The sequence below is a fragment of the Nymphalis io genome, chromosome 6 (assembly GCF_905147045.1).
Source record: "Nymphalis io chromosome 6, ilAglIoxx1.1, whole genome shotgun sequence".
In the NCBI taxonomy this organism is placed as follows: Eukaryota; Metazoa; Arthropoda; class Insecta; order Lepidoptera; family Nymphalidae; genus Nymphalis; species Nymphalis io.
In genome coordinates, this window is record NC_065893.1 from 4804449 (window position 1) to 4827590 (window position 23142).

General features: G+C 31.8%; 2 protein-coding genes across 2 annotated transcripts; both read right to left on the reverse strand.

The window, feature by feature from the left end:
• Positions 1-21: 21 nt before the first annotated feature.
• Positions 22-2117, reverse strand: LOC126769288 (methionyl-tRNA formyltransferase, mitochondrial). The gene is made up of 5 exons (XM_050487975.1): positions 1781-2117; positions 1502-1708; positions 1297-1430; positions 634-801; positions 22-555 (listed from the first exon to the last, which is right to left on the reverse strand). The coding sequence occupies exons 1-5, from the start codon at positions 1942-1944 to the stop codon at positions 194-196; spliced, it is 1035 nt and encodes a 344-aa protein (XP_050343932.1). The 5' UTR covers positions 1945-2117; the 3' UTR covers positions 22-193.
• A 1825-nt stretch (positions 2118-3942) lies between these two features.
• Positions 3943-22255, reverse strand: LOC126769210 (opsin, ultraviolet-sensitive-like). Its single transcript, XM_050487849.1, has 3 exons — positions 21900-22255; positions 5175-5305; positions 3943-4964 (listed from the first exon to the last, which is right to left on the reverse strand). The coding sequence occupies exons 1-3, from the start codon at positions 22253-22255 to the stop codon at positions 3943-3945; spliced, it is 1509 nt and encodes a 502-aa protein (XP_050343806.1).
• Between the last annotated feature and the right edge of the window lie 887 nt (positions 22256-23142).

Genomic DNA, 23142 nt, shown 5'->3' on the forward strand with positions numbered 1-23142 from the left:
ATTCTGTTTAAATTAATTAAAATTTAAGAGATAGAAAAAAATACACTAAATATTAGTTGTACCTGATACAAATATTTTTAATGAATAAATGTCTATATATCTATTTTAATTTTTATAGTTATATAAAGATTAAAATAGTTCTGTAAAAATAATAAAAGATTTATTTTTTTACAATGTATTTCATTATAACATTTTAACATATCACAATTTTTCTTATATCTAAGGCAACATTTTTAATATAGCCATTATAAAAATCTAAAGCTGATATTTCTCTTTTCCCTAATATTCTAAGCGTTTTAAAATATATGAATCTTTTGTCTTTACATAATATTCTAATGGCTTTGGTATTCTCACAGTATTCTAGAGATCCAACAGATTTGTTTGTGTATTCAGGATCTTTGTCAATCAAAAATGCATGAAAAAGTTTTATTTGTTTGTCTCTGAATTTTGTGCTTAGTGGATATAATCCATATATAGCACGGTATAAATTATAAACCTCTCTAGAACTCATGTCAGACCATCGGACCTCACTTATCCCTTTGTGTATTTTCTTTGCTGAAACATAAGATTTTTTCAATTATTTCTTATTACAACTAGGAAATAACAGTAAAGTAATTAGTTATGAGTACATACCATATGTAACACCCTCATTATTTTGAGGTTTTGCTTTTGTAAGACATTCGGGTAAGGTTCTCAAACACTCCACAAGCATATTGGCACCAATATCTGACAACTGGTCAGTAAGCTCTGGTAGTTTGATGTCTTTGGAAATTGATACTTTTTGCTGACTTATTATCTCACCTGAAAATAACATATAAACGAGATATATATAAATTATTTTAGGTTGTAATATAATAACAGAATTCAAAATCATAAAGTAAAGTGTACAAAGCCAAAATGGCCCAGTGGTAAGAATGCGTGAATCTTAACCGATGATTGTGGGTTCAAACCTGGGCAAGCACCACTGAATTTTCATGTGCTTATAATTCATCTCGTGTTTTACGGTGAAGGAAAACATCGTGAGGAAACCTGCATGTGTCTAATTTCACTGAAATTCTGCCACATGTGTATTCCACCAACCTGCATTGGAGCAGCGTGGTGGAATAAGCTCCAAACCTTCTCCTCAAAAAGAGGAGAGGAGGCCCTTAGCCCAGCAGTGGCACATTCACAGACTGTTAAGTTAATGTGAAGTGTAGTCAAGTATGTCTTAATTAGAAAATTAAAATATTATACTTTTTAAAGATATTTTATTAAAAACTATCAACTTATAAACATATCTAATTTATAAGAACTTACCAACATCAAATATATTGGGTTTAATTTTCATAAGAGAGACACCAGCGATTTCATCTCCGTGTAGCAGTGTATGAATGATAGGAGCTGCTCCGCGCCATCGAGGTAGTAGACTCGGGTGGACATTGACCATGCCTCTATAATTAAATGAATATTTGAACTCACCTGATAAACATATTTAATAGCAGGGACTAGTTAAAAAACTTACAGAGGAAATTTGTTAAGAACATCATCTTTTATTAAATGGCCAAATGCTACAATAATTCCTATGTCGTATTCATTATTTATAATGTTCAAATTGGGCCATTGCAATAATTGTATATTTTCTGTGTGTGCATATTTTTCAATGATTGTTTTACTTTTACTGCTGTTTGCAGTAACCAGATCCAACTGCTTGATGAGGTTCTCACTTTTTCTATGTTAACAATAAACTTGATTTTAAAATCCAAAATAAATAATAAATATTGAAACATGTAGAAACACATACTTAAATTGGTTAACTTTTTGTAAGCTTTTAAGTGATATTAGGTCAGAACCGAAGAAAAGGACGTTATAATATGTCCTAGAGTGAATTTTATGAAAATAATAATACTTTTCTTTTATAAAAAGTTTTGGTAAAAACTGTAGGCGATTATGAATTTTTGCAGTCATTATAACCTTACAGACTATGTATAAAATGTTTTTTCTTTTGTTATGACTTTTGATACTACGCTTTAAGCCACATATTATACTTTATATAAAACGTAACGTAGCGATTTAATTTTCTTTTATTTTGCACTATATACTGTTATTGTTATAGCTCAAAATAAATCAGCTGATTGACAAATGACCTTTCAGGTTGACAATAAAAACTTGATAGCGGATCCGGGCTCCGGCAAAATAATTTAAACGGTGTTGCTATATAAGAATACATAACATTAGTGTAATTACTTTTTTTATAGAAATTTAATAAAAAAATGTGTTTTAATGTAATAATTTGCTTATTGAAATTAAAATCGAGACGTGCATTGCTTTTAAAAAGTGTGCATTTAAACAAGTAGTACAATTGGTAAGAAGTACTTATGTTGGTATGGAAAGCAAATAAAAACATCTAGTCATCCATTTGGAAGTCATTTTCGCAGCGAGCTGACGTCTGTGGAAGTGGGAGAGAGTAGAGTTTAAGTGAAAATATAAATGGTATAAGTAGATTGATTAGAATATGCTTTATATTAGGCTAAAAGTTCGAATAATGGATAACTATAATGCTATTTCACGAATTCTATTCATGTATGTTATATTGCGAAACAATTAAAAATTACCTTTATTCCCCAATACATTTTGTAAATCTAACCAGAATCCAAAATGAAGATTTTGTTTTAATTTGCATATTTAATGGCAAAGTGCTTTTAACGCTACGTAATTATTTAAACATAAAATGAAATTTACAAATCATTTGTCGTTTTTTAAATAACTTTATTCATTCCATGACTGGAAAAAGAAATAAAAAGATATTTTACTATAGATTCATCATATCAAATCATAATTCACTTCAGTGTAGATTCAAAGTCGTCTGTAATAGAGCGAATGAATGAATGAATAGACGATGATAAATAATGCAATAATTAAAAATAACAATATAATTTTTTTATTGTTTTATAATTAGTAACCTCGAAATCGATATTTATAATAAATTGTTAATCATCTATATCTCTAGAATATTAATGTTTTTCTGTTTTTTTTAACTAAAAGTAACTAGTAATTTTACTTCACTATACAAATGAACTAGAAATTGCCAAAAAGAAAAAAAAGCCATTTTCCGGAGTATATAATACAGATAAATTATTGATAGTTTTCTATTGTCATATATAATAAATAAGATGATAGAATGACTAGGTCTACCCTTTATATTTATAAATAATTAATTATTGAAGTGGGTTTTTATATTGTATGCACTTTGTACTTGCGTAGGTATCTAAGGTTAGATATTGCTATAAATCAATAAAGCACAGTAAAGAAATTGGTCCTTTCTTTCCTTTTGGTAGAGATTAGAGAGTGAGAATCGTGTCACATGCATTTATTACATGTTCGTTTGAAGTAAAAAGTATAAAGTTACAGTGATAATAGAAATGTTTAATATTCATGGAAAATGTTTTTGTTTACATATATATTATTATATATAAAGGTATTAAAAAAGTAAGGTGTTCAGTGAAAATTTTGTAAGCTTGATAAAAAAATTAAAATAAATTCGGGCCTCTTGTGACTAACGAAAGTTATAACTTAGTAAACAGAAACTAGCATTACACGTTATAAATAAGGGAGGACAGGAGCATATTTGACCACGAGTTTTAAATGCCAAGGTTATGGAATAAATATACCAAAAATATATTTTCGTCATTGTATTTTATGCCTCCAGACATATAAAATGCATTTTTGTGTAATATGATTACTGAAATAATAAATAAATATATTTGTAATTAACAACTAAATTAAGTAGGTATAGTACCTACAATCTACATATACACAAATACTGATTATAAAGAATCAATGTTTTATAATACTGTTATTAAAATAGTGATTATGTAATTAGTACAATATATTTCTTTTCACTACTTACTTATAAATTACCATTTATTAATAATAATATCGTTATAAGTATATTTTAAACTCATTTCATAGATCAAAAGATGTGTTTGTCAAACGACGATGGAAACTTTTCTTTTTAGAAAATTCTGGTTTCGAATACCACGTCGGCGGTGTAACGACACTCTCTTCGTAGCTTTTCATGCTTACGCTTCTTTGAGACTTCTGCGAACCTTCTCTTTCTGATATCCTCGACGATATAGTTTCAATATTTGGAATATCTTTTAAAGTGGGGTCATTGTAGGGAATATCTTTCATTTCTATAATTTCCACATCTGTCTCGCTTAGATTTTTACTCTGTCTATGAAATTTACTTGTTTCTGTGTAAGCGGCAGTTTTGAACGTACCCGTCATACGGCGAGATTTGTCTTTAAACAATAATTTCTGGAGTTCTTTTTTAAATTTGGGGTGTGTTATTATATAAATAAAGGGATTAATACAAGCAGCAGTCTTACAAAATAAAGCAGGAATCATGGAAGTTATTGGAGTTATAACATCTCTTTTACCGAAAATTCCCAACAATGAAACGATAGCATACGGAGTCCAAGACACAAAGAATAAAGCAATGACTACAATAACAAGGACTGCTAATTTTAGTTCCGCTTTGCGTTTTGTTTGTTCTTTGACGTGTCTAGAGGAAAGACGCTGCTCCGGATTCTTCGAATTCATATTTCTTTTTCCAACAACAATACTTAGAATACGCGTATAGCAGAATGAAATAATACAAAGTGGTACCAACCACCCGGCGCAAAAGAATGCGAATATAAAATAGCGAGGTGGGATTTCGTCAGTCAGGTAGTCAAAGCTGCAGCTCGTTAGGAAGCCTTCGGGAACATAGTGGCCATATCCGATGTCTAAAGCTGGTATCATAGCAAAAAATCCAGCGTAGAGCCAGGCACCGACGGCGAGCAAGCGAGCGCGGATAGCTGTGAGCGCTCGGAGAGGCTCTAGCGGATATACCACTGCCCAGTAACGATCCAAGGCAATGGCAGTGAGCGTAGCGATCGATGTGGTACCGCTTAATCCGCCGATAAAACCATAAACCACGCAAGCTAAAAAAATATATACATATAATTTTATTATTACATTAAAATATAACAAAAAAAATGTATCACAAAATTAATTATAGTGATAAAGCTAGATTTTAACGTTTTAACAGCAAACAAGAAGACCCAATGATAATCGCGTTACCATTAGTAAAATATTTAATGTTACGTCTCTAATGCTTTACATGATTACATATTACACTATATACAACTTACCAGACTTGCCTAAAGCTGGGCCGAGGTAAAATGAGTTAAAAATGAAAATTGGTGTTTTGGCCAACATCATAAGGTCGCTTAGAGCGAGATTAGCCACCAAGATATTCCCCGGAGTGCGTAGTGTCCGGCACCTGCAACAAAAAGAGTACTTGTTTACAATATTAGAACTAAAAACATAATAAGCACATTCACTAGGTGATACTAAGTAATATTATAAATGCAAAAGTGAGTTTTTTTATTTATTGAATAAGTATGCGGACGAGTATATGAGCCACCTGATTCTAAGTGGTCACCAATAGGCATTAGCATTGTAAGAAATGTTAACCATCGCTTACATCGCCAATGCGCCTCTTCTCATTGCCAAATGGGGCCCTGATAATCTTGTTGAGTTTAAAGGCAAGAAAACGCAGGTATGCGCTCTTACAGCGACAAAGCTAACATTTTCCTCCTCTTCCTTCCCTCTATGACACTAATAATAATAATGTCCTCTAGACATTTCGGCCACGGTGGCCAATCTTAAGAGAGATTAACGAACTACGCAGGAGATATTATAGTGCACAAGTGTGTGCGCAAATACAGGTGCACTCTCTATTCCCTAACTCTCATAATTCGATGGGACGGCAATCCGATACCACCGGAAAGAGTTCTACTGAGAATTTTCTGACAGAAAAATAACTTTTTATTGGCCCGACCTGGGAATTGAAACCAGGACCTTCGGGTTTGCGGCCTTACATCAAACCTCTAGACCAACGAGGCAGTTTTTTTTCTGTGACACTACTCTGGAGATATAAAGGAAAATCGCCATGCTGGGGATTGACGTTCGGTGTGACCAAGGGATTACATCGAGATTGTTATAAAAACAGCCTCACGGAAGTCTCAGTTCTGAACAAGGTGTGGCGTTTCCACGCCACAACAGCTGTGCCTGTTGTATAAAAAACAGGTACAGGCTCCGCTAAGTACCTACAGGAAGCGTTGGATCGGTTGCAGCGACGTGCGATTCGCATTATTGGCGACGTAAAGGTCACAAACACCCTCGAACCTTTACAATTAAATCGAGATATATTAGCGCTGAGCGCTTTCTATCGACTGTATCACGGCGAGTGCTCGGTGGAGTTATTCTCTTTTGCTCTCCCTTCCTTCACAATGCTGGTTCTCGATGTCACCGCTTAACTGTGACATCGATTCCATCGGTCACAAAAAAATTTGGCAACTCCTTTGCAGCACTTCAAAAATTTTCAATTTTTTCAATTCGTTACCAGCTCACATGTTCCTCTCCTCTTTTAACCCATTTTATTTTTTGTTTTATTTTTCACGCTAGAAAAGTGCGTTACGCGTTTCCTTCACGGGAACAGTGTGGGGGGGGGGGGTATGTGGGGCTCCCCGATGTTCGAGGCACCGAGTGCGCCCCAAACATCGGAATACTCACAAAATACCAGCGGTACCTCTTTTAACCTGGGTTCCTTCAAACGAGGCGTGAAAAGCATCTTGTGGGCCGACAAGGGGCAGGCGGCTAGTGCAAAACATTCTTCTCGACTGTACTGGCCGTCGTCACGTTTAGACTCTACTACCACTTACCATCAGGTGGAGTAGAGTCATTTGCCTTTCCGGTAAATATAAAAAAATAATAATTAAAGGATAGATTTTGCGTTTTACATGGTTCTTTGTGTACAAATTTCTTATTATGGTACACTTTGCTTCTATTATAACTTTTTGGTGGTAGGGCTTTGTGCAAGCTCGTCTGCTCAGGTACCACCCTTATCAGATACTCTACCGTAAAACAGCTGTAATTGGTATTTTTGTGTTCTCATTTGAATGGTACTCACCATTCAAATAAGAACACAAAAATGAGAGCCAGTGCAATTACAGGCACAAAGGACTTAAATAGAATCTTAGTTCATAAGGTTATCGGCGCAATGGCGATGTAAGCGATGGTTAACATTTCTTACAATGCCAATGTCCATGGGCGTTGGTGACCACTCATCATTAGGCAGCCCATTTGGTCGTCCACCTACCTATACTATTTAATAAAAAAAACCTTTTTATCTTTGAAGTTTGATGAAGAAGTAACTCATGAAACTATTTTTAATTATAACTTAATATACTTGAAAAGTAATATTCATATCAATGTAAAACATCGACATTTCTTTGTCGATTTTTATACATTTTGTACCCTTGCTTTAAACATTAGACATTTCTTTTTGATCAGCGAAGCCTTATATAACATCCATTGTTTGAATGTTAAGTGTTCGATGATATTTTATACAATTACAAATTCAACTAACCGTGTTCGTAGTTTTATTTTTTCATTTGTGGCATTTTTTATTTTGTGTCATGTTTCAAATGTTTGTCTTTTAATAAATATTATTTGTACAGTAGGTAATATTTTTATTGATTTAACTCAGGTTTTTTCACCGGGAGACATGGAGTTTAATATATGTGGAGTATATTGATAATAAATAGGATGGCACGTGTGCTACATTTGTGCACATAACTATATAATAGTCTGTTATATTATATTCAATTATTTAAGCGACTTTATTCTAACGAAAATATAAATATCTTGATAAAAACGTGCTCTTCATTTTTGTTTAAGGATTTTGTGCCTAAACCTAAACAAAGCGATAGACTGCAAAATTATAATTTTACTTTTATAGACTAAGTAAGTTGTTTGAAATTGTATATCTTAAATGATAATCATCCATTCAAATCTTTATATTTTAGTTATGATTTGACAAACATGAGCTATTGTATTAATTGATAAACGAAAAAGTGTGGTAGTCAAGGTTTTTATTGAAACAAATAAAAATATTTAGGTATAACAAAAGTAAAATAGCATAAGAGTGTCATAAATAATTTACTATTTCTTTATCAGTGTGAATTTTAATTAAGTAGCAGTTGTGTATATGTACGTAGAGTACGTATGTGTGCGTATAGACATAAAATAATGTGCTACATTACAACCAACAAACAGATCTGTGACACAGTATTAGAGTATTACAAAACTCTGACACAATCTGTGAATAAGCAAACATGTATTATCTCACTCATTTAAAATATTATTCACTGTTATAACTAAGGTGTAGCTTTGGATTCAAAAGATCATAATATAATATTATTGAATTAATAAATAAAAAAACAGTACAAGAATTAAAAGTGTATACAATCCAAGTTGAAAATTCTCATCTGGAATGAAAAATAAACGACGAGAAATCGCAATCCCTTTGTATGATATTCCATTACAATCACAAGCACCGTTTCAACAGTTCAGCTCACAAATGTATACGGACCTTCAAATTTGTCTCATACGGAATAAATCGATACGGAACCATTGTTCTTTGTATGAATGCGATACACAAAAGTGATATAAAATCTCAAGCAACCAGCAGAAAATAATTTTATGTCCGCGGTACATAATGCATTATTTTTTATTTGTGTTCTTTACAAGTATATAATAAAATATAAGTAATTATAATATTGTAATAATATAACCTAGACTTTTTTTGTATTATAAAAATTACGTATCTTATCAATATGTAACAATATAGAAAAGTGCACCGATTGATTAATTGATAAGTGGCCAATATCTGATAATAAATTTTGATGGGATCCTGATTAAACTCACATTATGTCTTAAGCATCTTTAGCCTACTACCAAAATTTGTGTGTTTTGGAAGATCTGTGCGTTTGCGCGTATTAATGTACAAATGTTTAAATGCTAATCTTAGAAATCTGTTAATAAAATGTATTATATATTTTAGTTGTAGTTTCCGTGTACATCATGTAAATAGTAGATTGCGAGCAGTAATAGGTTGTTTCATGAAGGCATATGATGCAACCTGTGGTTATATAGTTGAATACGAGACAAGTCGGACCGTTGCTAAAAAATTTAGAATACCAACAAATGGCTCCACCCCCGTCAACACTAGATAAACGAAAGTTATGTTGGACAACATAATCCTGGACTTGGCCAAAGCAATAGTAGGGCTCGGAGACGCCTAGTTCCTAGCAAATGCTGTAAATGAATTAGGTATCACTAACCTACCTTAAGCTATCTGAACATCGTTGTAATGTTGACAGCTAAACGGTATTCTACAGATTACTGAAAACAATATTAAATTAAAGATTAGAACTAATAGTTTTATTATAAATTAAATTGAAATATAAACACGAGCAAGTATGTAAATAAAACAAAGCAAGTGCAAACTTAGCAATCCAATTGTTTTATTGACATTGATGACTTCAATAAGTATACACAAATCAGAATAATAAATAATGACTGTGGAGTGATTAGTCCTTTTATTTTTTTAATAAAATTGATTAGAGATCTCGAACAATGGTATCATGACAAATCAATGTCAACATGTTTTTTTGTCTATACACCACCACACCACAATTCACTTTCATAAAAAGAATTCAAAATAAATATTATATTAAAATTCAAAAACTTCATTCAGTATAGAAATATTACTTTCTTATTTTTGGCCAAGAATTCCGAAACACCGTTTCGGAAATAAACTCCTTAGTACCTGATAAGAATCGGGAGTGAAATTCATCGCAATGAATTCTTTTAAAAAATGTTAAATATATTTTATCAATAAATTATTTAGTATTTTTAATAAATTATTTATTGAAACGGCCTGAAGGCGATTGTTTCATTAACAAAGACTGCTGTCGTCTATGAAGTCGTAATTTTAACAACCTTAAGCACACAAACATTCTTTAATGGTCTTTTTAAACCATACTTTTCAAAGATTTTAAACGTTTTCGGGATTCCTATTGTAAAAATGTATAAGTTGTTCCACGAAAGAATTACTGAACTTGCTTTGAGTAAATATATTATCTAAAATATATTGAGAAAAAAATTAATTATTGCATAATTGTATTGATTTTTAGTTGCTTGTTGTCCCATTTTGTATGCCTTGCGAAGGTCGATTCGAATTGCGAATGATTTTTATTACATATTTGTTAATCTAAAAAGACGGAATTTTTCATTAAATTCGTATTAAAATATAAAAATTAAGTATTATAAAATATAATTAGTCAAGACCTGCTTATTGATGCTTTCTTATACAATATCCATATTTATAAAGGCAAGCGTTTGAAAGACAAACGCTTTGACTAGAATATACCGATTAACTTCTTGCTTAGTTTGACTAAATCACTCGAAAACTTGTTTCGTCACTCATATCACCATCGTTAATCTACATCATTTTAAAATTATCAACTTTTATAAGTTTAATTTTACCCTTCTGCATCGTAGAATAAAAGAATTAAATATGTGCTTGTGTAATAATAGAAATAACAGACGTAAAAAATAAAGACAAAATATAAAAAAAAAACAATTATCACGTTACATCGGTAACGTGAAATGCAATGGGATAAATCATGCTATAAGAATGAAGATGACAAGGGAAAGACCGAAAAAAGTTATATAGACTGTGTGATGGAGAATCTGTGCTAGAAGGGTATAACTGAGATTAGCTGAAGAGAGAGATAAATGAAAAAGTAAAACACATTGCGTCGACATGAAATAAATGAGATAAGGTCAAGCGAATTATAAGACATTTCGTTCGATTGATGTTTAAATTTAAATTTAACCATTTATAACTGCATGTATTTGTTATAATATTGCGGACGCAAAAAGTCTTTTTATATTAGGTAAATAAATTATGTTTAAAAATTTAAAAAAATGACTATAGTTTTTACTTAATTAATATCTTTTCTTTTCTTCACATGGAGTAAGGAAATTACATAATAGCTTACCTTACATAAACAATTGTGGTTACTACATTGCAAAAGTCGAGATGGCCCAGTGGCAAGAACGCGTGAATCTTAACCGATGAACGTGGGTTCAAACCTGGGCAAGCACCTTTGAATTTTCATGTGCTTAATTTCTGTTAATAATTCATCTCGTGCTTTTCGGTGAAGGAAAACATCGTGAGGAAACCTGCATGTGTCTAATTTCATCGAAATTCTGCCACATGTGTATTCCACCAACCCACATTGGAGCAGCGTGGTGGAATAAGCTCCAAACCTTCTTCCCAAAAAGGGAGAGGAGGCCTTAGTCCAGCAGTGGGACATAAACTGGCTGTTACTGACATTGCTCTTTGTAAAATTGTTATGGTTTTTAATACATAAATATGTTATTTTTTATGATAACCGTATTATTGGTTATTTAGATATTTTATGCATCGAATGTTGTCCTTTAAGATTTAAAAAAATATTAATAGTAAAAAGGTTAAATACTAAAAATTAATCATCAGATCGCTGTCAGATTGCGTTTGATGATTACTTTCCTCTAAGAAATGGCTGGCCGAACACCAACTAGCAAATATTATCGAGTGGGAACGCTTGGTGTTAAATTATGATTATTTTGTATTTTGATTGTCAATTACCGTATTTTACGTCAATAAAATTTCTAAATAAATATTAATTAGGTCCAAAATGCCTTGCTATATAATTTTGTATTTAGTAGGTGCCAACCTGTTCAATATACAATTTAATGTTAAAGATGTTTAAAAATTTGACTTGTCATATTTTCATGCTCTATTTTAGAGATGGTATAAAATTTCTCAATATTTGTTGTTGTTGGGGACGACAATAGTCCGAGGGGTCAGTTGGGGCCCCAAAGGCATTCCCTGGCAGTGGTTGTTGGCGGAGACCTCTCCTTTCAGAACATCATCAACGCGACGCTCGGACGCGGAATGCTAGTCGGAAATGGTCTCTTTATGTGAAAGTGTGATGTCGCAGAAGGAGGCCGCGGAGTGGGAGCGGGAAGAGGATGCTGCTCCACTGAAGAAGACCACGGAGAACAAAGAAGCGCTATGCGCACCTTTTCGCCTCGCAGCAATAGTCGCTGCCGGGACTAGGGGGTTCACAGTACCCTGGAAGCCCTTTCTAAAGAGGCCCACATAGGCGGCCGTCAGAGCATCACGGTAGCATGTGTGCAATATATGTACAACGTGTTTTTTTTATTTTCTTTTAGTTTTCGTCCGCGGCTTGGCCCTTATGCAGTGAAAGCATAAAAAAACAAACAAATCATACAAAAAATTATAAGCGAAAATGAACATGTTCACTTTGTATGTCTAGAGTCAGCTAAATCTAATTCTGTAATCCAATAGAGGCGCCAGAGATAACGTAATTTCCTTAAACTGCTCAACGCCCCGTTATAAACTTTAATATAGTGTTTACGTTATTTCGTCCAGGTATCTGAAATTATCGGCAAAATAGTTGCCGCACTATATTATGTTGCAATTTATGTTACGCTGGTCTTGCACGGTGAACAATATGCAAGGTATTACTGTCGAAGATGCCGTTATCTATTTACGCTCTAAGGTCTTCGGTACTGTTCAAATCACCAGAAGGTATCCTTATTGAACTAAATTGTAGTAAATTAACTGGCAAGAGACCGGGCAACAATGATGCTTTAATTATAATAAACTCCTTTTTTAAAACTAAAAAAAAGAAAATAAACTTCGAAGTAACTCCTCCTTTTAACTCCTCATTTTGTTATATTTTATACAATTTTATATGATATAAAAAGCTTGTCGCGAGAATTCCTTGCCTAATTTTATTTTTATAAAAAGTAAATAAATCTATTCTTAGAATTCCTTGATGTATGTATTCTCGACAAGCTTTTATATTATTTTATGTAACGAACATAACAAAATGATGGTGCTGTGTTTAATCTGTACTTATGAAAAAAAGTTAGTTTTATCATTATTTCTTTATTATTATGTGATTCGGAGTAAATCTACATTTTGTTATATTCAACTTTTATATTAATGTATAAGAAACTAATAATAAACTTAGTTTTTCAAAATACTTAAAGTTTATTATAAGTTTTACAAAATATGTCATAATAATTAGAATATGTCATAATTTCAAATGTGTATTATTCGTACTTAAATTATTTGAAAGATCATAGAAGCGTCATAGGTACATAATTATGTAGTTAAATTAAGGCTTTTACCACAATTACGACATTAAATTGTAAAGTAATCTGTAACATGGGTCTTAATTTTTAAATCTTTCAAAATTTTAGCAGTCACGCTGTAAGGTGCTTCTTAATGCGAGTAAAGGACGAAAAAATGGATAAAGTTTAACTTTTTTATGTTAATATTTTTTTAATTTCAAAATGTAAAGATAATTATAATGTAACATTGACGGGGACTTATTAATACTTTTACTCATTAAATATATTTTCTTTTTCTTAAGTATTTATTTTAGGAAACAGTGAAAAATTACTTTTTAATGATTTTTGCTTCGAAAGTAATAAGTATATCTTTGGGTTCCGCTAATGATAAAAATATTATTATAAACGAATAAACTAAGGTCGGTTAAACCGTTAACTATTCAATTATAACGGTTATGATACGCTCCCGATTCATTTCCAATCCAACTTTGACTATTATATATGTTAATAATGGATAATTTAATTAAAGAATAAGCTGTTAGGTAAGGTTAAGGCATTGAAACGGGAAAACAATATTGTAACCATTAGTGTCCGATTACTGCTATCTTATTAGTTCACGACAATACAAAATAGAGATAACATAAATCTATGAAAAAAAAAAATAAAGAATTTACTGCTAATATTTTGTTGACATAACAGAAATATAAGAAAAACAACTAGAACGCGTGTGCGTGTGTCTGTATATCATAAAGTCAATCTTTGTGTCTGTTTCATTTGTATATTAAAATGTATGTGGATAAAAGTGCGATATTACATATGTTATTATAAAGAACGGTGCTCTAAGAGGTTTGTATCGCTTAATTATTAGACATTACTATATAACTCTGTATACTAAAACAAGTATACTCGAGCTTGAAGGAAAAACAACTAGATCATTTATCAGTTTTATTGTAGAGCAAGGTTGTTATTCTTTACTATTGTTATTTATTGTCGATATATACTTATCATATTAATATACGCCTCTAATGTTATTATATCGTCTTAATTGACGATTGTTAATAATTCAAAAAAGTCGAGTTTTAATGATACTTGTATTTTGATTTCTGCCTCGTTGTTGTTGTTGACTGCCTCGTTGGTCTAGTGGCCGAGAAGATGTAAGGCCGGACGGATGTAGACCCGGAGGTCCTGGGTCCAAATCCCAGGTCAGGACAATAAAAAGTTATTGGGTTTTTCAGTTGAAAATTCTGGGAGTCTGGAAGTTGGTAGTATGTACACTCCCGTGCCTCGGATAGCACGTAAAGCCGTTGGTCCTGCGCCTGAATTCTTTCCGATCGTGTCGGATTGCCGTCCACGTAAATCGAAACCACTCGATATAATTTTCTTTTAATGTAGTAGCAATTAGCAACGTTGTAATATTAGTTTTAAGTTACTGGCGATTATAACAATTTAAAAGAAGCATATTTAATAATAAATTAATAGCAATCCTTTCTACTGAATTGATTTTTTTCTCTTAAGATTTTCTGGAATAAACCCCATGTCGCTCTCTAGATTTAGTTAGCGTTACGCAAACAACTCGTTGACTCGTTGTTCTGTAATTTATGTTATTAGTATCTAGTACTAAGCATGTGTATCTTCGAATATCTACACGTGCTTAGGCATGAGAGTTATTAACGTTTACAACTCATTATGTTGTGAAAGGTTGCCCAAAGAAGATGTGTTGGTCGTAGAAAAGAGTCTTGGCTATGCAAGATCCGACTATGGTCGGGAATCGTGAGTGCCGTCGAACTTGAGATGACTGCCAACCTTTGTTAGTTGAAGAGGTACTCTAAGGAGAAGGAGTAGATACTAGCTTTTTTTTTTATAGAATAGGAAGGCGGACGAGCATATGGGCCGCCTGATGGTAAGTGGTCACCAAACGCCCTTAGACATTGGCATTGTAAGAAATGTCAACCATCGCTTACATAGCCAATGCGCCACCAACCTTGGGAACTAAGATTTTATGTCCCTTGTGCCTGTAATTACACTGGCTCACTCACCCTTCAAACTGAAACACAACAATACCAAGTACTGCTGTTCTGCGGTAGAATATCTGACGAGTGGGTGGTACCTACCCAGACGAGCTTGCACAAAGCTCTACCACCGGTAAATATGTTATAAATTTCCTGTTTAAGTCTATGACGCTTTAACCGTATGTGCATATTTAAATGTATGTAGATTATAACGCGACATCTTTTGAAAGCGCTTTTGCGTACTGTTTACATTTTCATACTTACGTAGTTTCAGAGATTTAAAATAATTATATATTTTTTGTATACAACAGATTTAAAAACTTGTCATATCACTGAAATATATGTAATTTCAGGTGATGTAATCATTTTGTTTTTCGTGCTGAAAGAAACACCGAAAATGTAACGAACATATCTAATTTTTGTAACAAGTAAATATGAATCCTTATCTTAATATTAATAAAAGTCAAAGTCTATGCGTTACTGCCTTCCAATCACAATGTCTAGAACGTTTCTGGGAATACGCCTATCATTATAATTTTTAGCAATTGAAAAATTAATCTATTTGAGTTCATACGTAGAATTTTATAAATAGAATATAAATAGTTCACTTATAAGGTTTTAGCAGTTCATTTAATGGTTTAAGTGAACGACCATTATCTCGGAACTAAATCGCAGACTTGCGAAATACTCGCACGATTCCGGATTTCCGGATTAGTTTAACACCACATGGAGAGAAAACATCTCTGTGTAATTTTCATTTATTAAAAATCCTTTTCTTTCAAAGATAGCTCTTTATCAATGAGATATTATCCTGTATTTTTTAAACTATTAGTAATAGAATAATAAAAGGACCTAAATTAAATTATTCAATGACTTAATATTCATGTAATAGCGAAACGGGTCTACTCAGTTCTTAAAAATCTTCGTAATAAACTACTCTGATTAGTGTAATGAGCAACAAAAATTAGCCAAGGTTCAGTTGAACATAGTTATTACTGTAAAAGTACTGATTAAGAGACTAAATTAGTAATTTATTCTACGCGTGTACTCATAAAGTAAATTTCGGAAAAAAACTATATGCTATATACAAATCTGTATTTTTAAAAGATATTATTTTATAATGGTTGTATTTTATATTTGTTATCGAAATAACGTATTTTTTTAGCATTCTAATAAAAAGTGTTTTAATTTATAACACAAGATTATACATATAGGTGATAAAAAAACGTGGAGATGTTTTATTGATTGTCAGGCGGAATTTATATATATTTATATTTATGAAAAAGAGTAACTGTTTAGTTTTTTGTCGATTTTATCGACATAATCTAATGCTATATTATTATTTTAATTTTGGTAAAATCATTATTTATAACATTTAATGCTATTCTTCACGCATTATAATTTAAAAAAAAAAAACAAATATAACAATTACATGCTCGTGTTTTAAAAAAGCGATTCAAAATAAATATTACGGGTTTCTATAAAAAAACTCAGTCATTGGCAACTTTATATTCAATTAATTATTTGACTTTTGTTTCATAACTTCACATAAATACCGTTAAAGTAAAATTCTTTGTTAACTCTTCGTTGTAAAGTGAAGTTATCTCAATTATTGGTAGAACAAAATGAGTCTTCAGGGCATTTTATTGAGCTACAATTTGCTAAATGTTAACTTTTAAAAACTTTCAGCTAAAATATATTTTTATCTATCCTGTTTTTTCCACAGGCAAGATATCTTTCTGTACATATGTTTATTTTATTACACGCTTCCCTGACTCAAGGTATCATACTCGTGAATTACTATTTATACTCGTACTACGTTCATATGTGTTGTAGTGATATTTAAAGCAATATTGCTGTTTGTGACAGATTTATGCGTAATATGGATTATGCTTTAATTTTTAAGTACACATTTAGGACGTCAGTGCTATTTAAGGTTCATTTTTGTTGGTATATTTATCGATACAAGCACGCGAGGACTTCCCTTATATTGGATAATGAATGAGTAATAAATAGCCCGTTGAAAATCTATTCGCTACATAGCTCTCGAGGACTCCTAGAAGGGAGCGTAGCGTAATACTCAGCAATAAATAGAGAGCGCCCTCTGAATGCACTTCCCTCATCTTATCAAAAAATGAAAGTGCATATAAAATACAATATCATTGATTTTATCTAGTATATAATAAATAAATATATATACAATTGACACGAAATAATTTTAAATACCTTCCCAGTGTTTTATAATCGAAGAAGTTCAATTTGTCTTATCTTATTTCCTATACAATAAACAGGTATTTTTGCTTCAGACAGTGTAAGGAAATTAGATTAATCTCAAACGTAAAAGAAACCTTAAGTCTTAACAAAGGTCATGTGTTTAATATGACGGAACATAGTACAGTTGCCGGGACGTACTACGTTCAGTGCAGACATGCTATATTAAGCCCAAAAATGCGCCTTTTTTGTCTGAAATTCCTCATCAATTTTAGAATTAAATAATATAATTTAAAAACAAAACTAGAATAGAACTAGTATTTGTAAAATAACAAATTAATATTTTATTTAAAACTAGTTTTCGCCCGCGTTTCGTTTCTCTCGCTCGATAGTGCAGGAAAGACGGCGAGTATTAGGTAAAAAAATGGCCCATGCTGCTGCCACTTCCTTGCTGTTCAAGCATGCTGCATACCAAATTTCATCAAATTTTTCATAATTTTTTGTGCTTATTATACACTTAAAAATACCATAAGAATTACCGTAAACCTATACAATTAAATTAACAATCATTTAAATAGGTAAACAGGTTAATTGCGCGAAGATTTGCGGTTCTTTTTTAACGGAGCTTTATTTTAAAAGTAGTTGCAGGTATTTTCTCAAGTATATACCTACTACACATAGGGAATCAATCTAAATTGCTTCTTTTACTCTAACAGTAAAATCAACAACTTTTGTGTTGTCAACAAGCTTAGTCTTTGTAATTGTTTTAACTTGTCAACAAAATTTGAGACAATGTTGTGAAATTTTTGTTAACTGTTGTTAACACAAAAATTGGCAATAATTTAATACGTATACTAGGCTGATGATCCATCGAACGAATATTCATTTATATTGAAATTTCTAGCGCAAATTAATTAGGGATTTCTTAACATTTGTGTATGTTTAAATGTTTTCAAATCTTATAAAAAACTTGGCAGAATATAACATTTTTGTAGCAAAACTACGAATAATCAGCGTAAATTGCGCAAATCAACTCCTAAGTGACTAGCAAATTTCTACAAGTTAAAAATAAAAGTAAAATCGGACTACCTTTGGTAATTTTGCATAGGTTTTTTTTTATAAATTGAAATTCTATTTTAATATAATTAACTATTATGAGAAAAATAGTATGTTTACCATCTCGCAAATATTAAAAAAGCATCTTTTCCTTAAAATTTGGCTTTAAGTACAATCGTTGTTTAATGGATGTTGATTATGCTAATACTGACCTACAGTACATCAATATGACGATCGAGTTGCCAAGGGAACCCGTTACTGCCATCAGAATATATATACCACCAATTCCGTAGTATAACGAGGGGTTAGGTGGTGAGAATTGCATCCAGTGGGGATTGATGCATTTCACGAAGTCATCGGTGAATCCGATCTGACGCCATAAATGTAATGGCCACTTCCGCTTAAATCTTTGAACCAGCATCGATTCAATCGGGTCAGCTGTAACTTCTTCTGAAATAGTGTCGTGGAAGTCATGTTCAATGCCATATTCATTTGCAACCCTTTTTATCCTCGATCTGATCAACTTCTGCGTTAAATTTTTTTTTTCATTCATTCTCTTACGTTTTTTCCACATTTTCAAATTGAAACATCGCCACAAAATCACACCATGACATTTAAAAGAGTTGAAAGTAATGAAATAATTAATAACACTGTCTTTTAGTTGTTTTTTGTTAAATTTTATAATTATTGCATTATTATTATTACTGATTTGTATCGAGCGATCAACATTTAAGCACTCCAGTTCCACAAGAAACATAATGAATATAACTTTAATAGCCTGAGACATTATATTTTTGTCTTAAAACTTATGATTCGGCGAAAAGAATAGGGAGTTTTTAAGAAGCGCGACCGTCCCGTTTGCTTTCCGCGGCGGAATGTTATCTCGAGGTGGCTTTTGCATCCCGAATAGTCCCGCTCCATGCGCTATTTTTGGGTGGTGGATGGATGTCATATAATTTGTCATCATTTCACATCTTTCTATATTTTGTATGATTATAATATTTTTTATGGCTTATAATTTTGTATGCCAATGAAATATATAAAATATTAATAAGTTTGCATTTGCTTAAGTTTTATTAAATACTAGCTGCCTGTCACAACTTCGCACGTATAAAACAAGGATTTCCCCTGCTATTTTTTAATCAATGAGATATGAATATTCGTCAACCGATCTATTCACCCCTATAGTGTTATAGGGCTAAGACATTATAGAACACGCCCTGTGTCTTTCTTTATGTGTTCTTTTTATAATATTTCTAAAATTACTCGAATTACAATGTGTTAAGATATATTATTTATTTTTAAAATGGTTCGGTACATTTAATAAACGTTAAGTTTATATAATTTAGATCCGTTGCTTATAAAGCAAATAAGAAATGTGAAAAGCAAATAAGGGTGGAAAACCAAGTCATGAATTTGGTTTTCTAAACAACAATGTTTTATTTAAGGAGGCGTACGACAATGGTTATCAGAGGATAACAATTTACATACACATTTTAAAATGTGTATGTAAATTGTCAACTGATAGATTCTACATTTAAAAAGTTTCCACACAAGAACGGATTTTTCTGAGTTCGATTTTTTTCGTAGTATGATTTTAGTTTTAAAGTAAATACTTTAGAAAAATATTATTAGTTTTAATTATTTTTGTTAGAGAATGTGTGATGCGCTATATACTTACTGTATTTTATAAAATCTAAAGTTTATTGTCAAATACCAAGTAATACAGGTTCTACTTATTTTCTATTATGTCATTCATGTTTTATTTTACAATTTCTTATTCCAATAAATGTTATACATTTTTCTAAGATCATAGAAAAAGTTATTTAAAAGTAAAGACAGGCATAGGGACAGCCAATAGAAGTGAAAACTAGAATTTTTTTAATATATTTCATTAATACATTAAAACACTTATATTATTTGTCTGTACTGTTAGTATTAACATAAATTTCAACATGAGGATAATAATGTCCTCATTAATTTCCACAATACATAAATTACTCGTACTTTCTGTACTGTACGTAACATATATATTTGAAATATTCTGATTAAGCAATTTTATTTGATACTCAACACGTCCTCTAGACTTTAGCGGGCACCATGTTGAATTTAGAGTGACATAGCCTATAACGAACGGATGATCAAGACGCTTCTAAGGATACGTGATTTGTCGAATAATCATAGTAGGTAGTTCAGAAGTTATGCGGGAACAGATGAACAGACATGAACAACATGAATACATACTTTCTAAAATCATATCCGAATTTGTAAATACAATGTTTTAAGTTGACTTTTACTTCTCGTGAACAACAATCTTTCTTTTTATAAAAATGATCAATATTATTATGAATATACATAGTTGAGAATATATTGTGACGTAAATAGTTCCTTTATTAAAAAAATCCCGAAGGGACTTGAGCTCAATTTTTCAAGATTGTAAAAAACGGATGATGAATGATGGAACTGATCTTGAGAGTGTCCCTATAAATTTGTTGTTTTAATATCTGTTGTACTTACAAAATTATATATATATATATAGTTTGATTTGTAAGATTTGGTTTTAGTAACTACATATTAAAATCGTAGAAGTGCTGACGTCTGTTTACTGTATCTTTAACGACTCGTTATTGCACAGCTGTAATTAATTGTTATTGACTTACGAGTAACGAACCGGTAAAGTAGTTCCTGTAAGTTTTTACGTCACACGAAATTTATTTTATGTTTGTATATTATTTAACGCTTATGAATTATGCCTCGTACAAAATTTCACTATCTGTAAGCTTAATATAATAAATCTTTTTTCGAATGTAGAAATGGTAACGGACATAACCGGTCCCAACTAATATAATTAGTATTAATATAAACATAATTTACAAATAGCCTTTTATACTATTAATAACGAATACCACGCATGCTCACTTTATCGAAATGAGCTGAGCTATTCGTTGATACATTTGCCAAACCAAATTTATGAAAGAAATCTTTATTTTTGAGGCTCACTATTACATAATTCGTTAGAGTCCCGACTCCTGAACTATATAATCGTATCATAAGGGTCAGTGCCTTCCCAACCATTGAAACTCCCTATTCACTAATTTTGTTCAATTTTACAAAAGTATATGACCGTAACCGAAACAGCCTGTGAATGTCCCACTGCTGGGCTAAAGGCCTCCTCTCCTCTTTTTGAGGAGAAGGTTTGGAGCTTATTCCACCACGCTGCTCCAATGCGTGTTGGTGGAATACACATGTGTCAGAATTTCAGTGAAATTAAACACATGCAGGTTTCCTCACGATGTTTTCCTTCACCGTCAAGCACGAGATGAATAATAATCACAAATTAAGCACATGAAAATTCAGTGGTGCTTGCCCGGGCTTGAACTCACGATCATCGGTTAGGATTCACGCGTTCTTACCACTGGGCCATCTCGGCTCAAAAGTATATGAGACCTTTTTTAATTACTTATCAAGTTATAAGTACATATCAAGTTCAAAAAATGAAGAAAAATTAAGCATTTTGAATAATTAAATACTTACTTTAAGTACATGAAGATAACGATTATGTTCCCCCAGCAACCGACCGTGGCAAAAATGATATAAATAGCACCAATAGATTTCTGAACAATCTCACTAGGTGGTGGAAACTGGAGCCAATGTTCGTTGATCAAGTTCAAATAGTCCTCCGTAAAGTATCCAATCGCGTTCCATTGCGACACCGGCCACATTTCTTTAAACTTTTGAATTAGTACATACTTCTTATCCAAAGTGTTATTGGAATTAGAAAGAATCTTCGACTTATTTTCACTGTTAATGTTACGAACATCAGTTTCACGAATTGTTTGGTTAGTGAGTGAGTTTATCTGTCGTCTTATACGAAAACTACTTGATTTCATCTGAATCTGTCTGAACGTGCCTCGATGAGACGGAAATTGGGTTTTGTGAACTGTACTATATATTATGCACATGATGATTATGAAAGATACTACATAAAATATTATTTTCCTCATGGCACAAAGTTACTGCCCCTGCGAAGACGTGCAGTTCCAAAGAAGTCTTGTCGTGTTTTAAGAGTACTACTCAATTTAAAAGTATTGTCATGGCTCATAGTACGTATATTTTGTAGTTTTGCCCTAGGGAACGATTTCGGTTATACCTAAATTGGATTAAAAGGGCTATTAGCTAAATTCTCTATAAGGACCGTTAATAAAGACTAATAAGACAGATTAAAGATTGATTGACCTTGGAATCACTAATGCAATTGGATGTCGATTAAAACTACGGTACGGTAAGTAAACGAAATAGTTATAGCACAAACCTTGTGGATGGTGAATATGTTAGAGTGCATATTCGTTAGATTGTTTTTAATATACTATGATAAATCTATGAACGGTGATTTTTGAATATTATTTATTAAATATTTTATTATTTCTACGTTTTTCTATTTAAATTTACGAAAAAAAAAATTATTATTCAAAAATAGCTATAATGATATTAATATAGCTATTTATGTGATTTCTCCTATACTTAACTTTAACCTTGTTTTAGAAATGGCGACGATAATAATCCAATGGCTAGGATCGAACCTGCGTCTATGTTCTATTGAGGCTGTACTGAAAATGGTGTATTTTCATATTAGCCCAGCAGTGGCACATTTATAAGCTGTTACTGTTACTGTTACTACCTCTAACAAGTAACTTGTCTTAACTTAATCTCTCTCCTAATTTTCATAGATTGCTCATGGAATATATATATAATCATATCTAAACAACATTTTACGTTA

What these genes read in the sequence shown, in the direction of transcription:
- LOC126769288 (XM_050487975.1), bottom strand. Translation starts at nt 1,944, where the DNA reads ATGACTGCAAAAATTCATAATCGCCTACAGTTTTTACCAAAACTTTTT. An exon ending in CAAAAAGTTAACCAATTTAA is followed by an intron (nt 1,709 to 1,780) that starts GTATGTGTTTCT and finishes TTGTTAACATAG; the next exon opens with AAAAAGTGAGAACCTCATCA. An exon ending in TAATGAGGGTGTTACATATG is followed by an intron (nt 556 to 633) that starts GTATGTACTCAT and finishes CTTATGTTTCAG; the next exon opens with CAAAGAAAATACACAAAGGG.
- LOC126769210 (XM_050487849.1), bottom strand. Translation starts at nt 22,255, where the DNA reads ATGAAATCAAGTAGTTTTCGTATAAGACGACAGATAAACTCACTCACT. An exon ending in GTTATCTTCATGTACTTAAA is followed by an intron (nt 5,306 to 21,899) that starts GTAAGTATTTAA and finishes TTTTTGTTGCAG; the next exon opens with GTGCCGGACACTACGCACTC. An exon ending in CCCAGCTTTAGGCAAGTCTG is followed by an intron (nt 4,965 to 5,174) that starts GTAAGTTGTATA and finishes ATATTTTTTTAG; the next exon opens with CTTGCGTGGTTTATGGTTTT.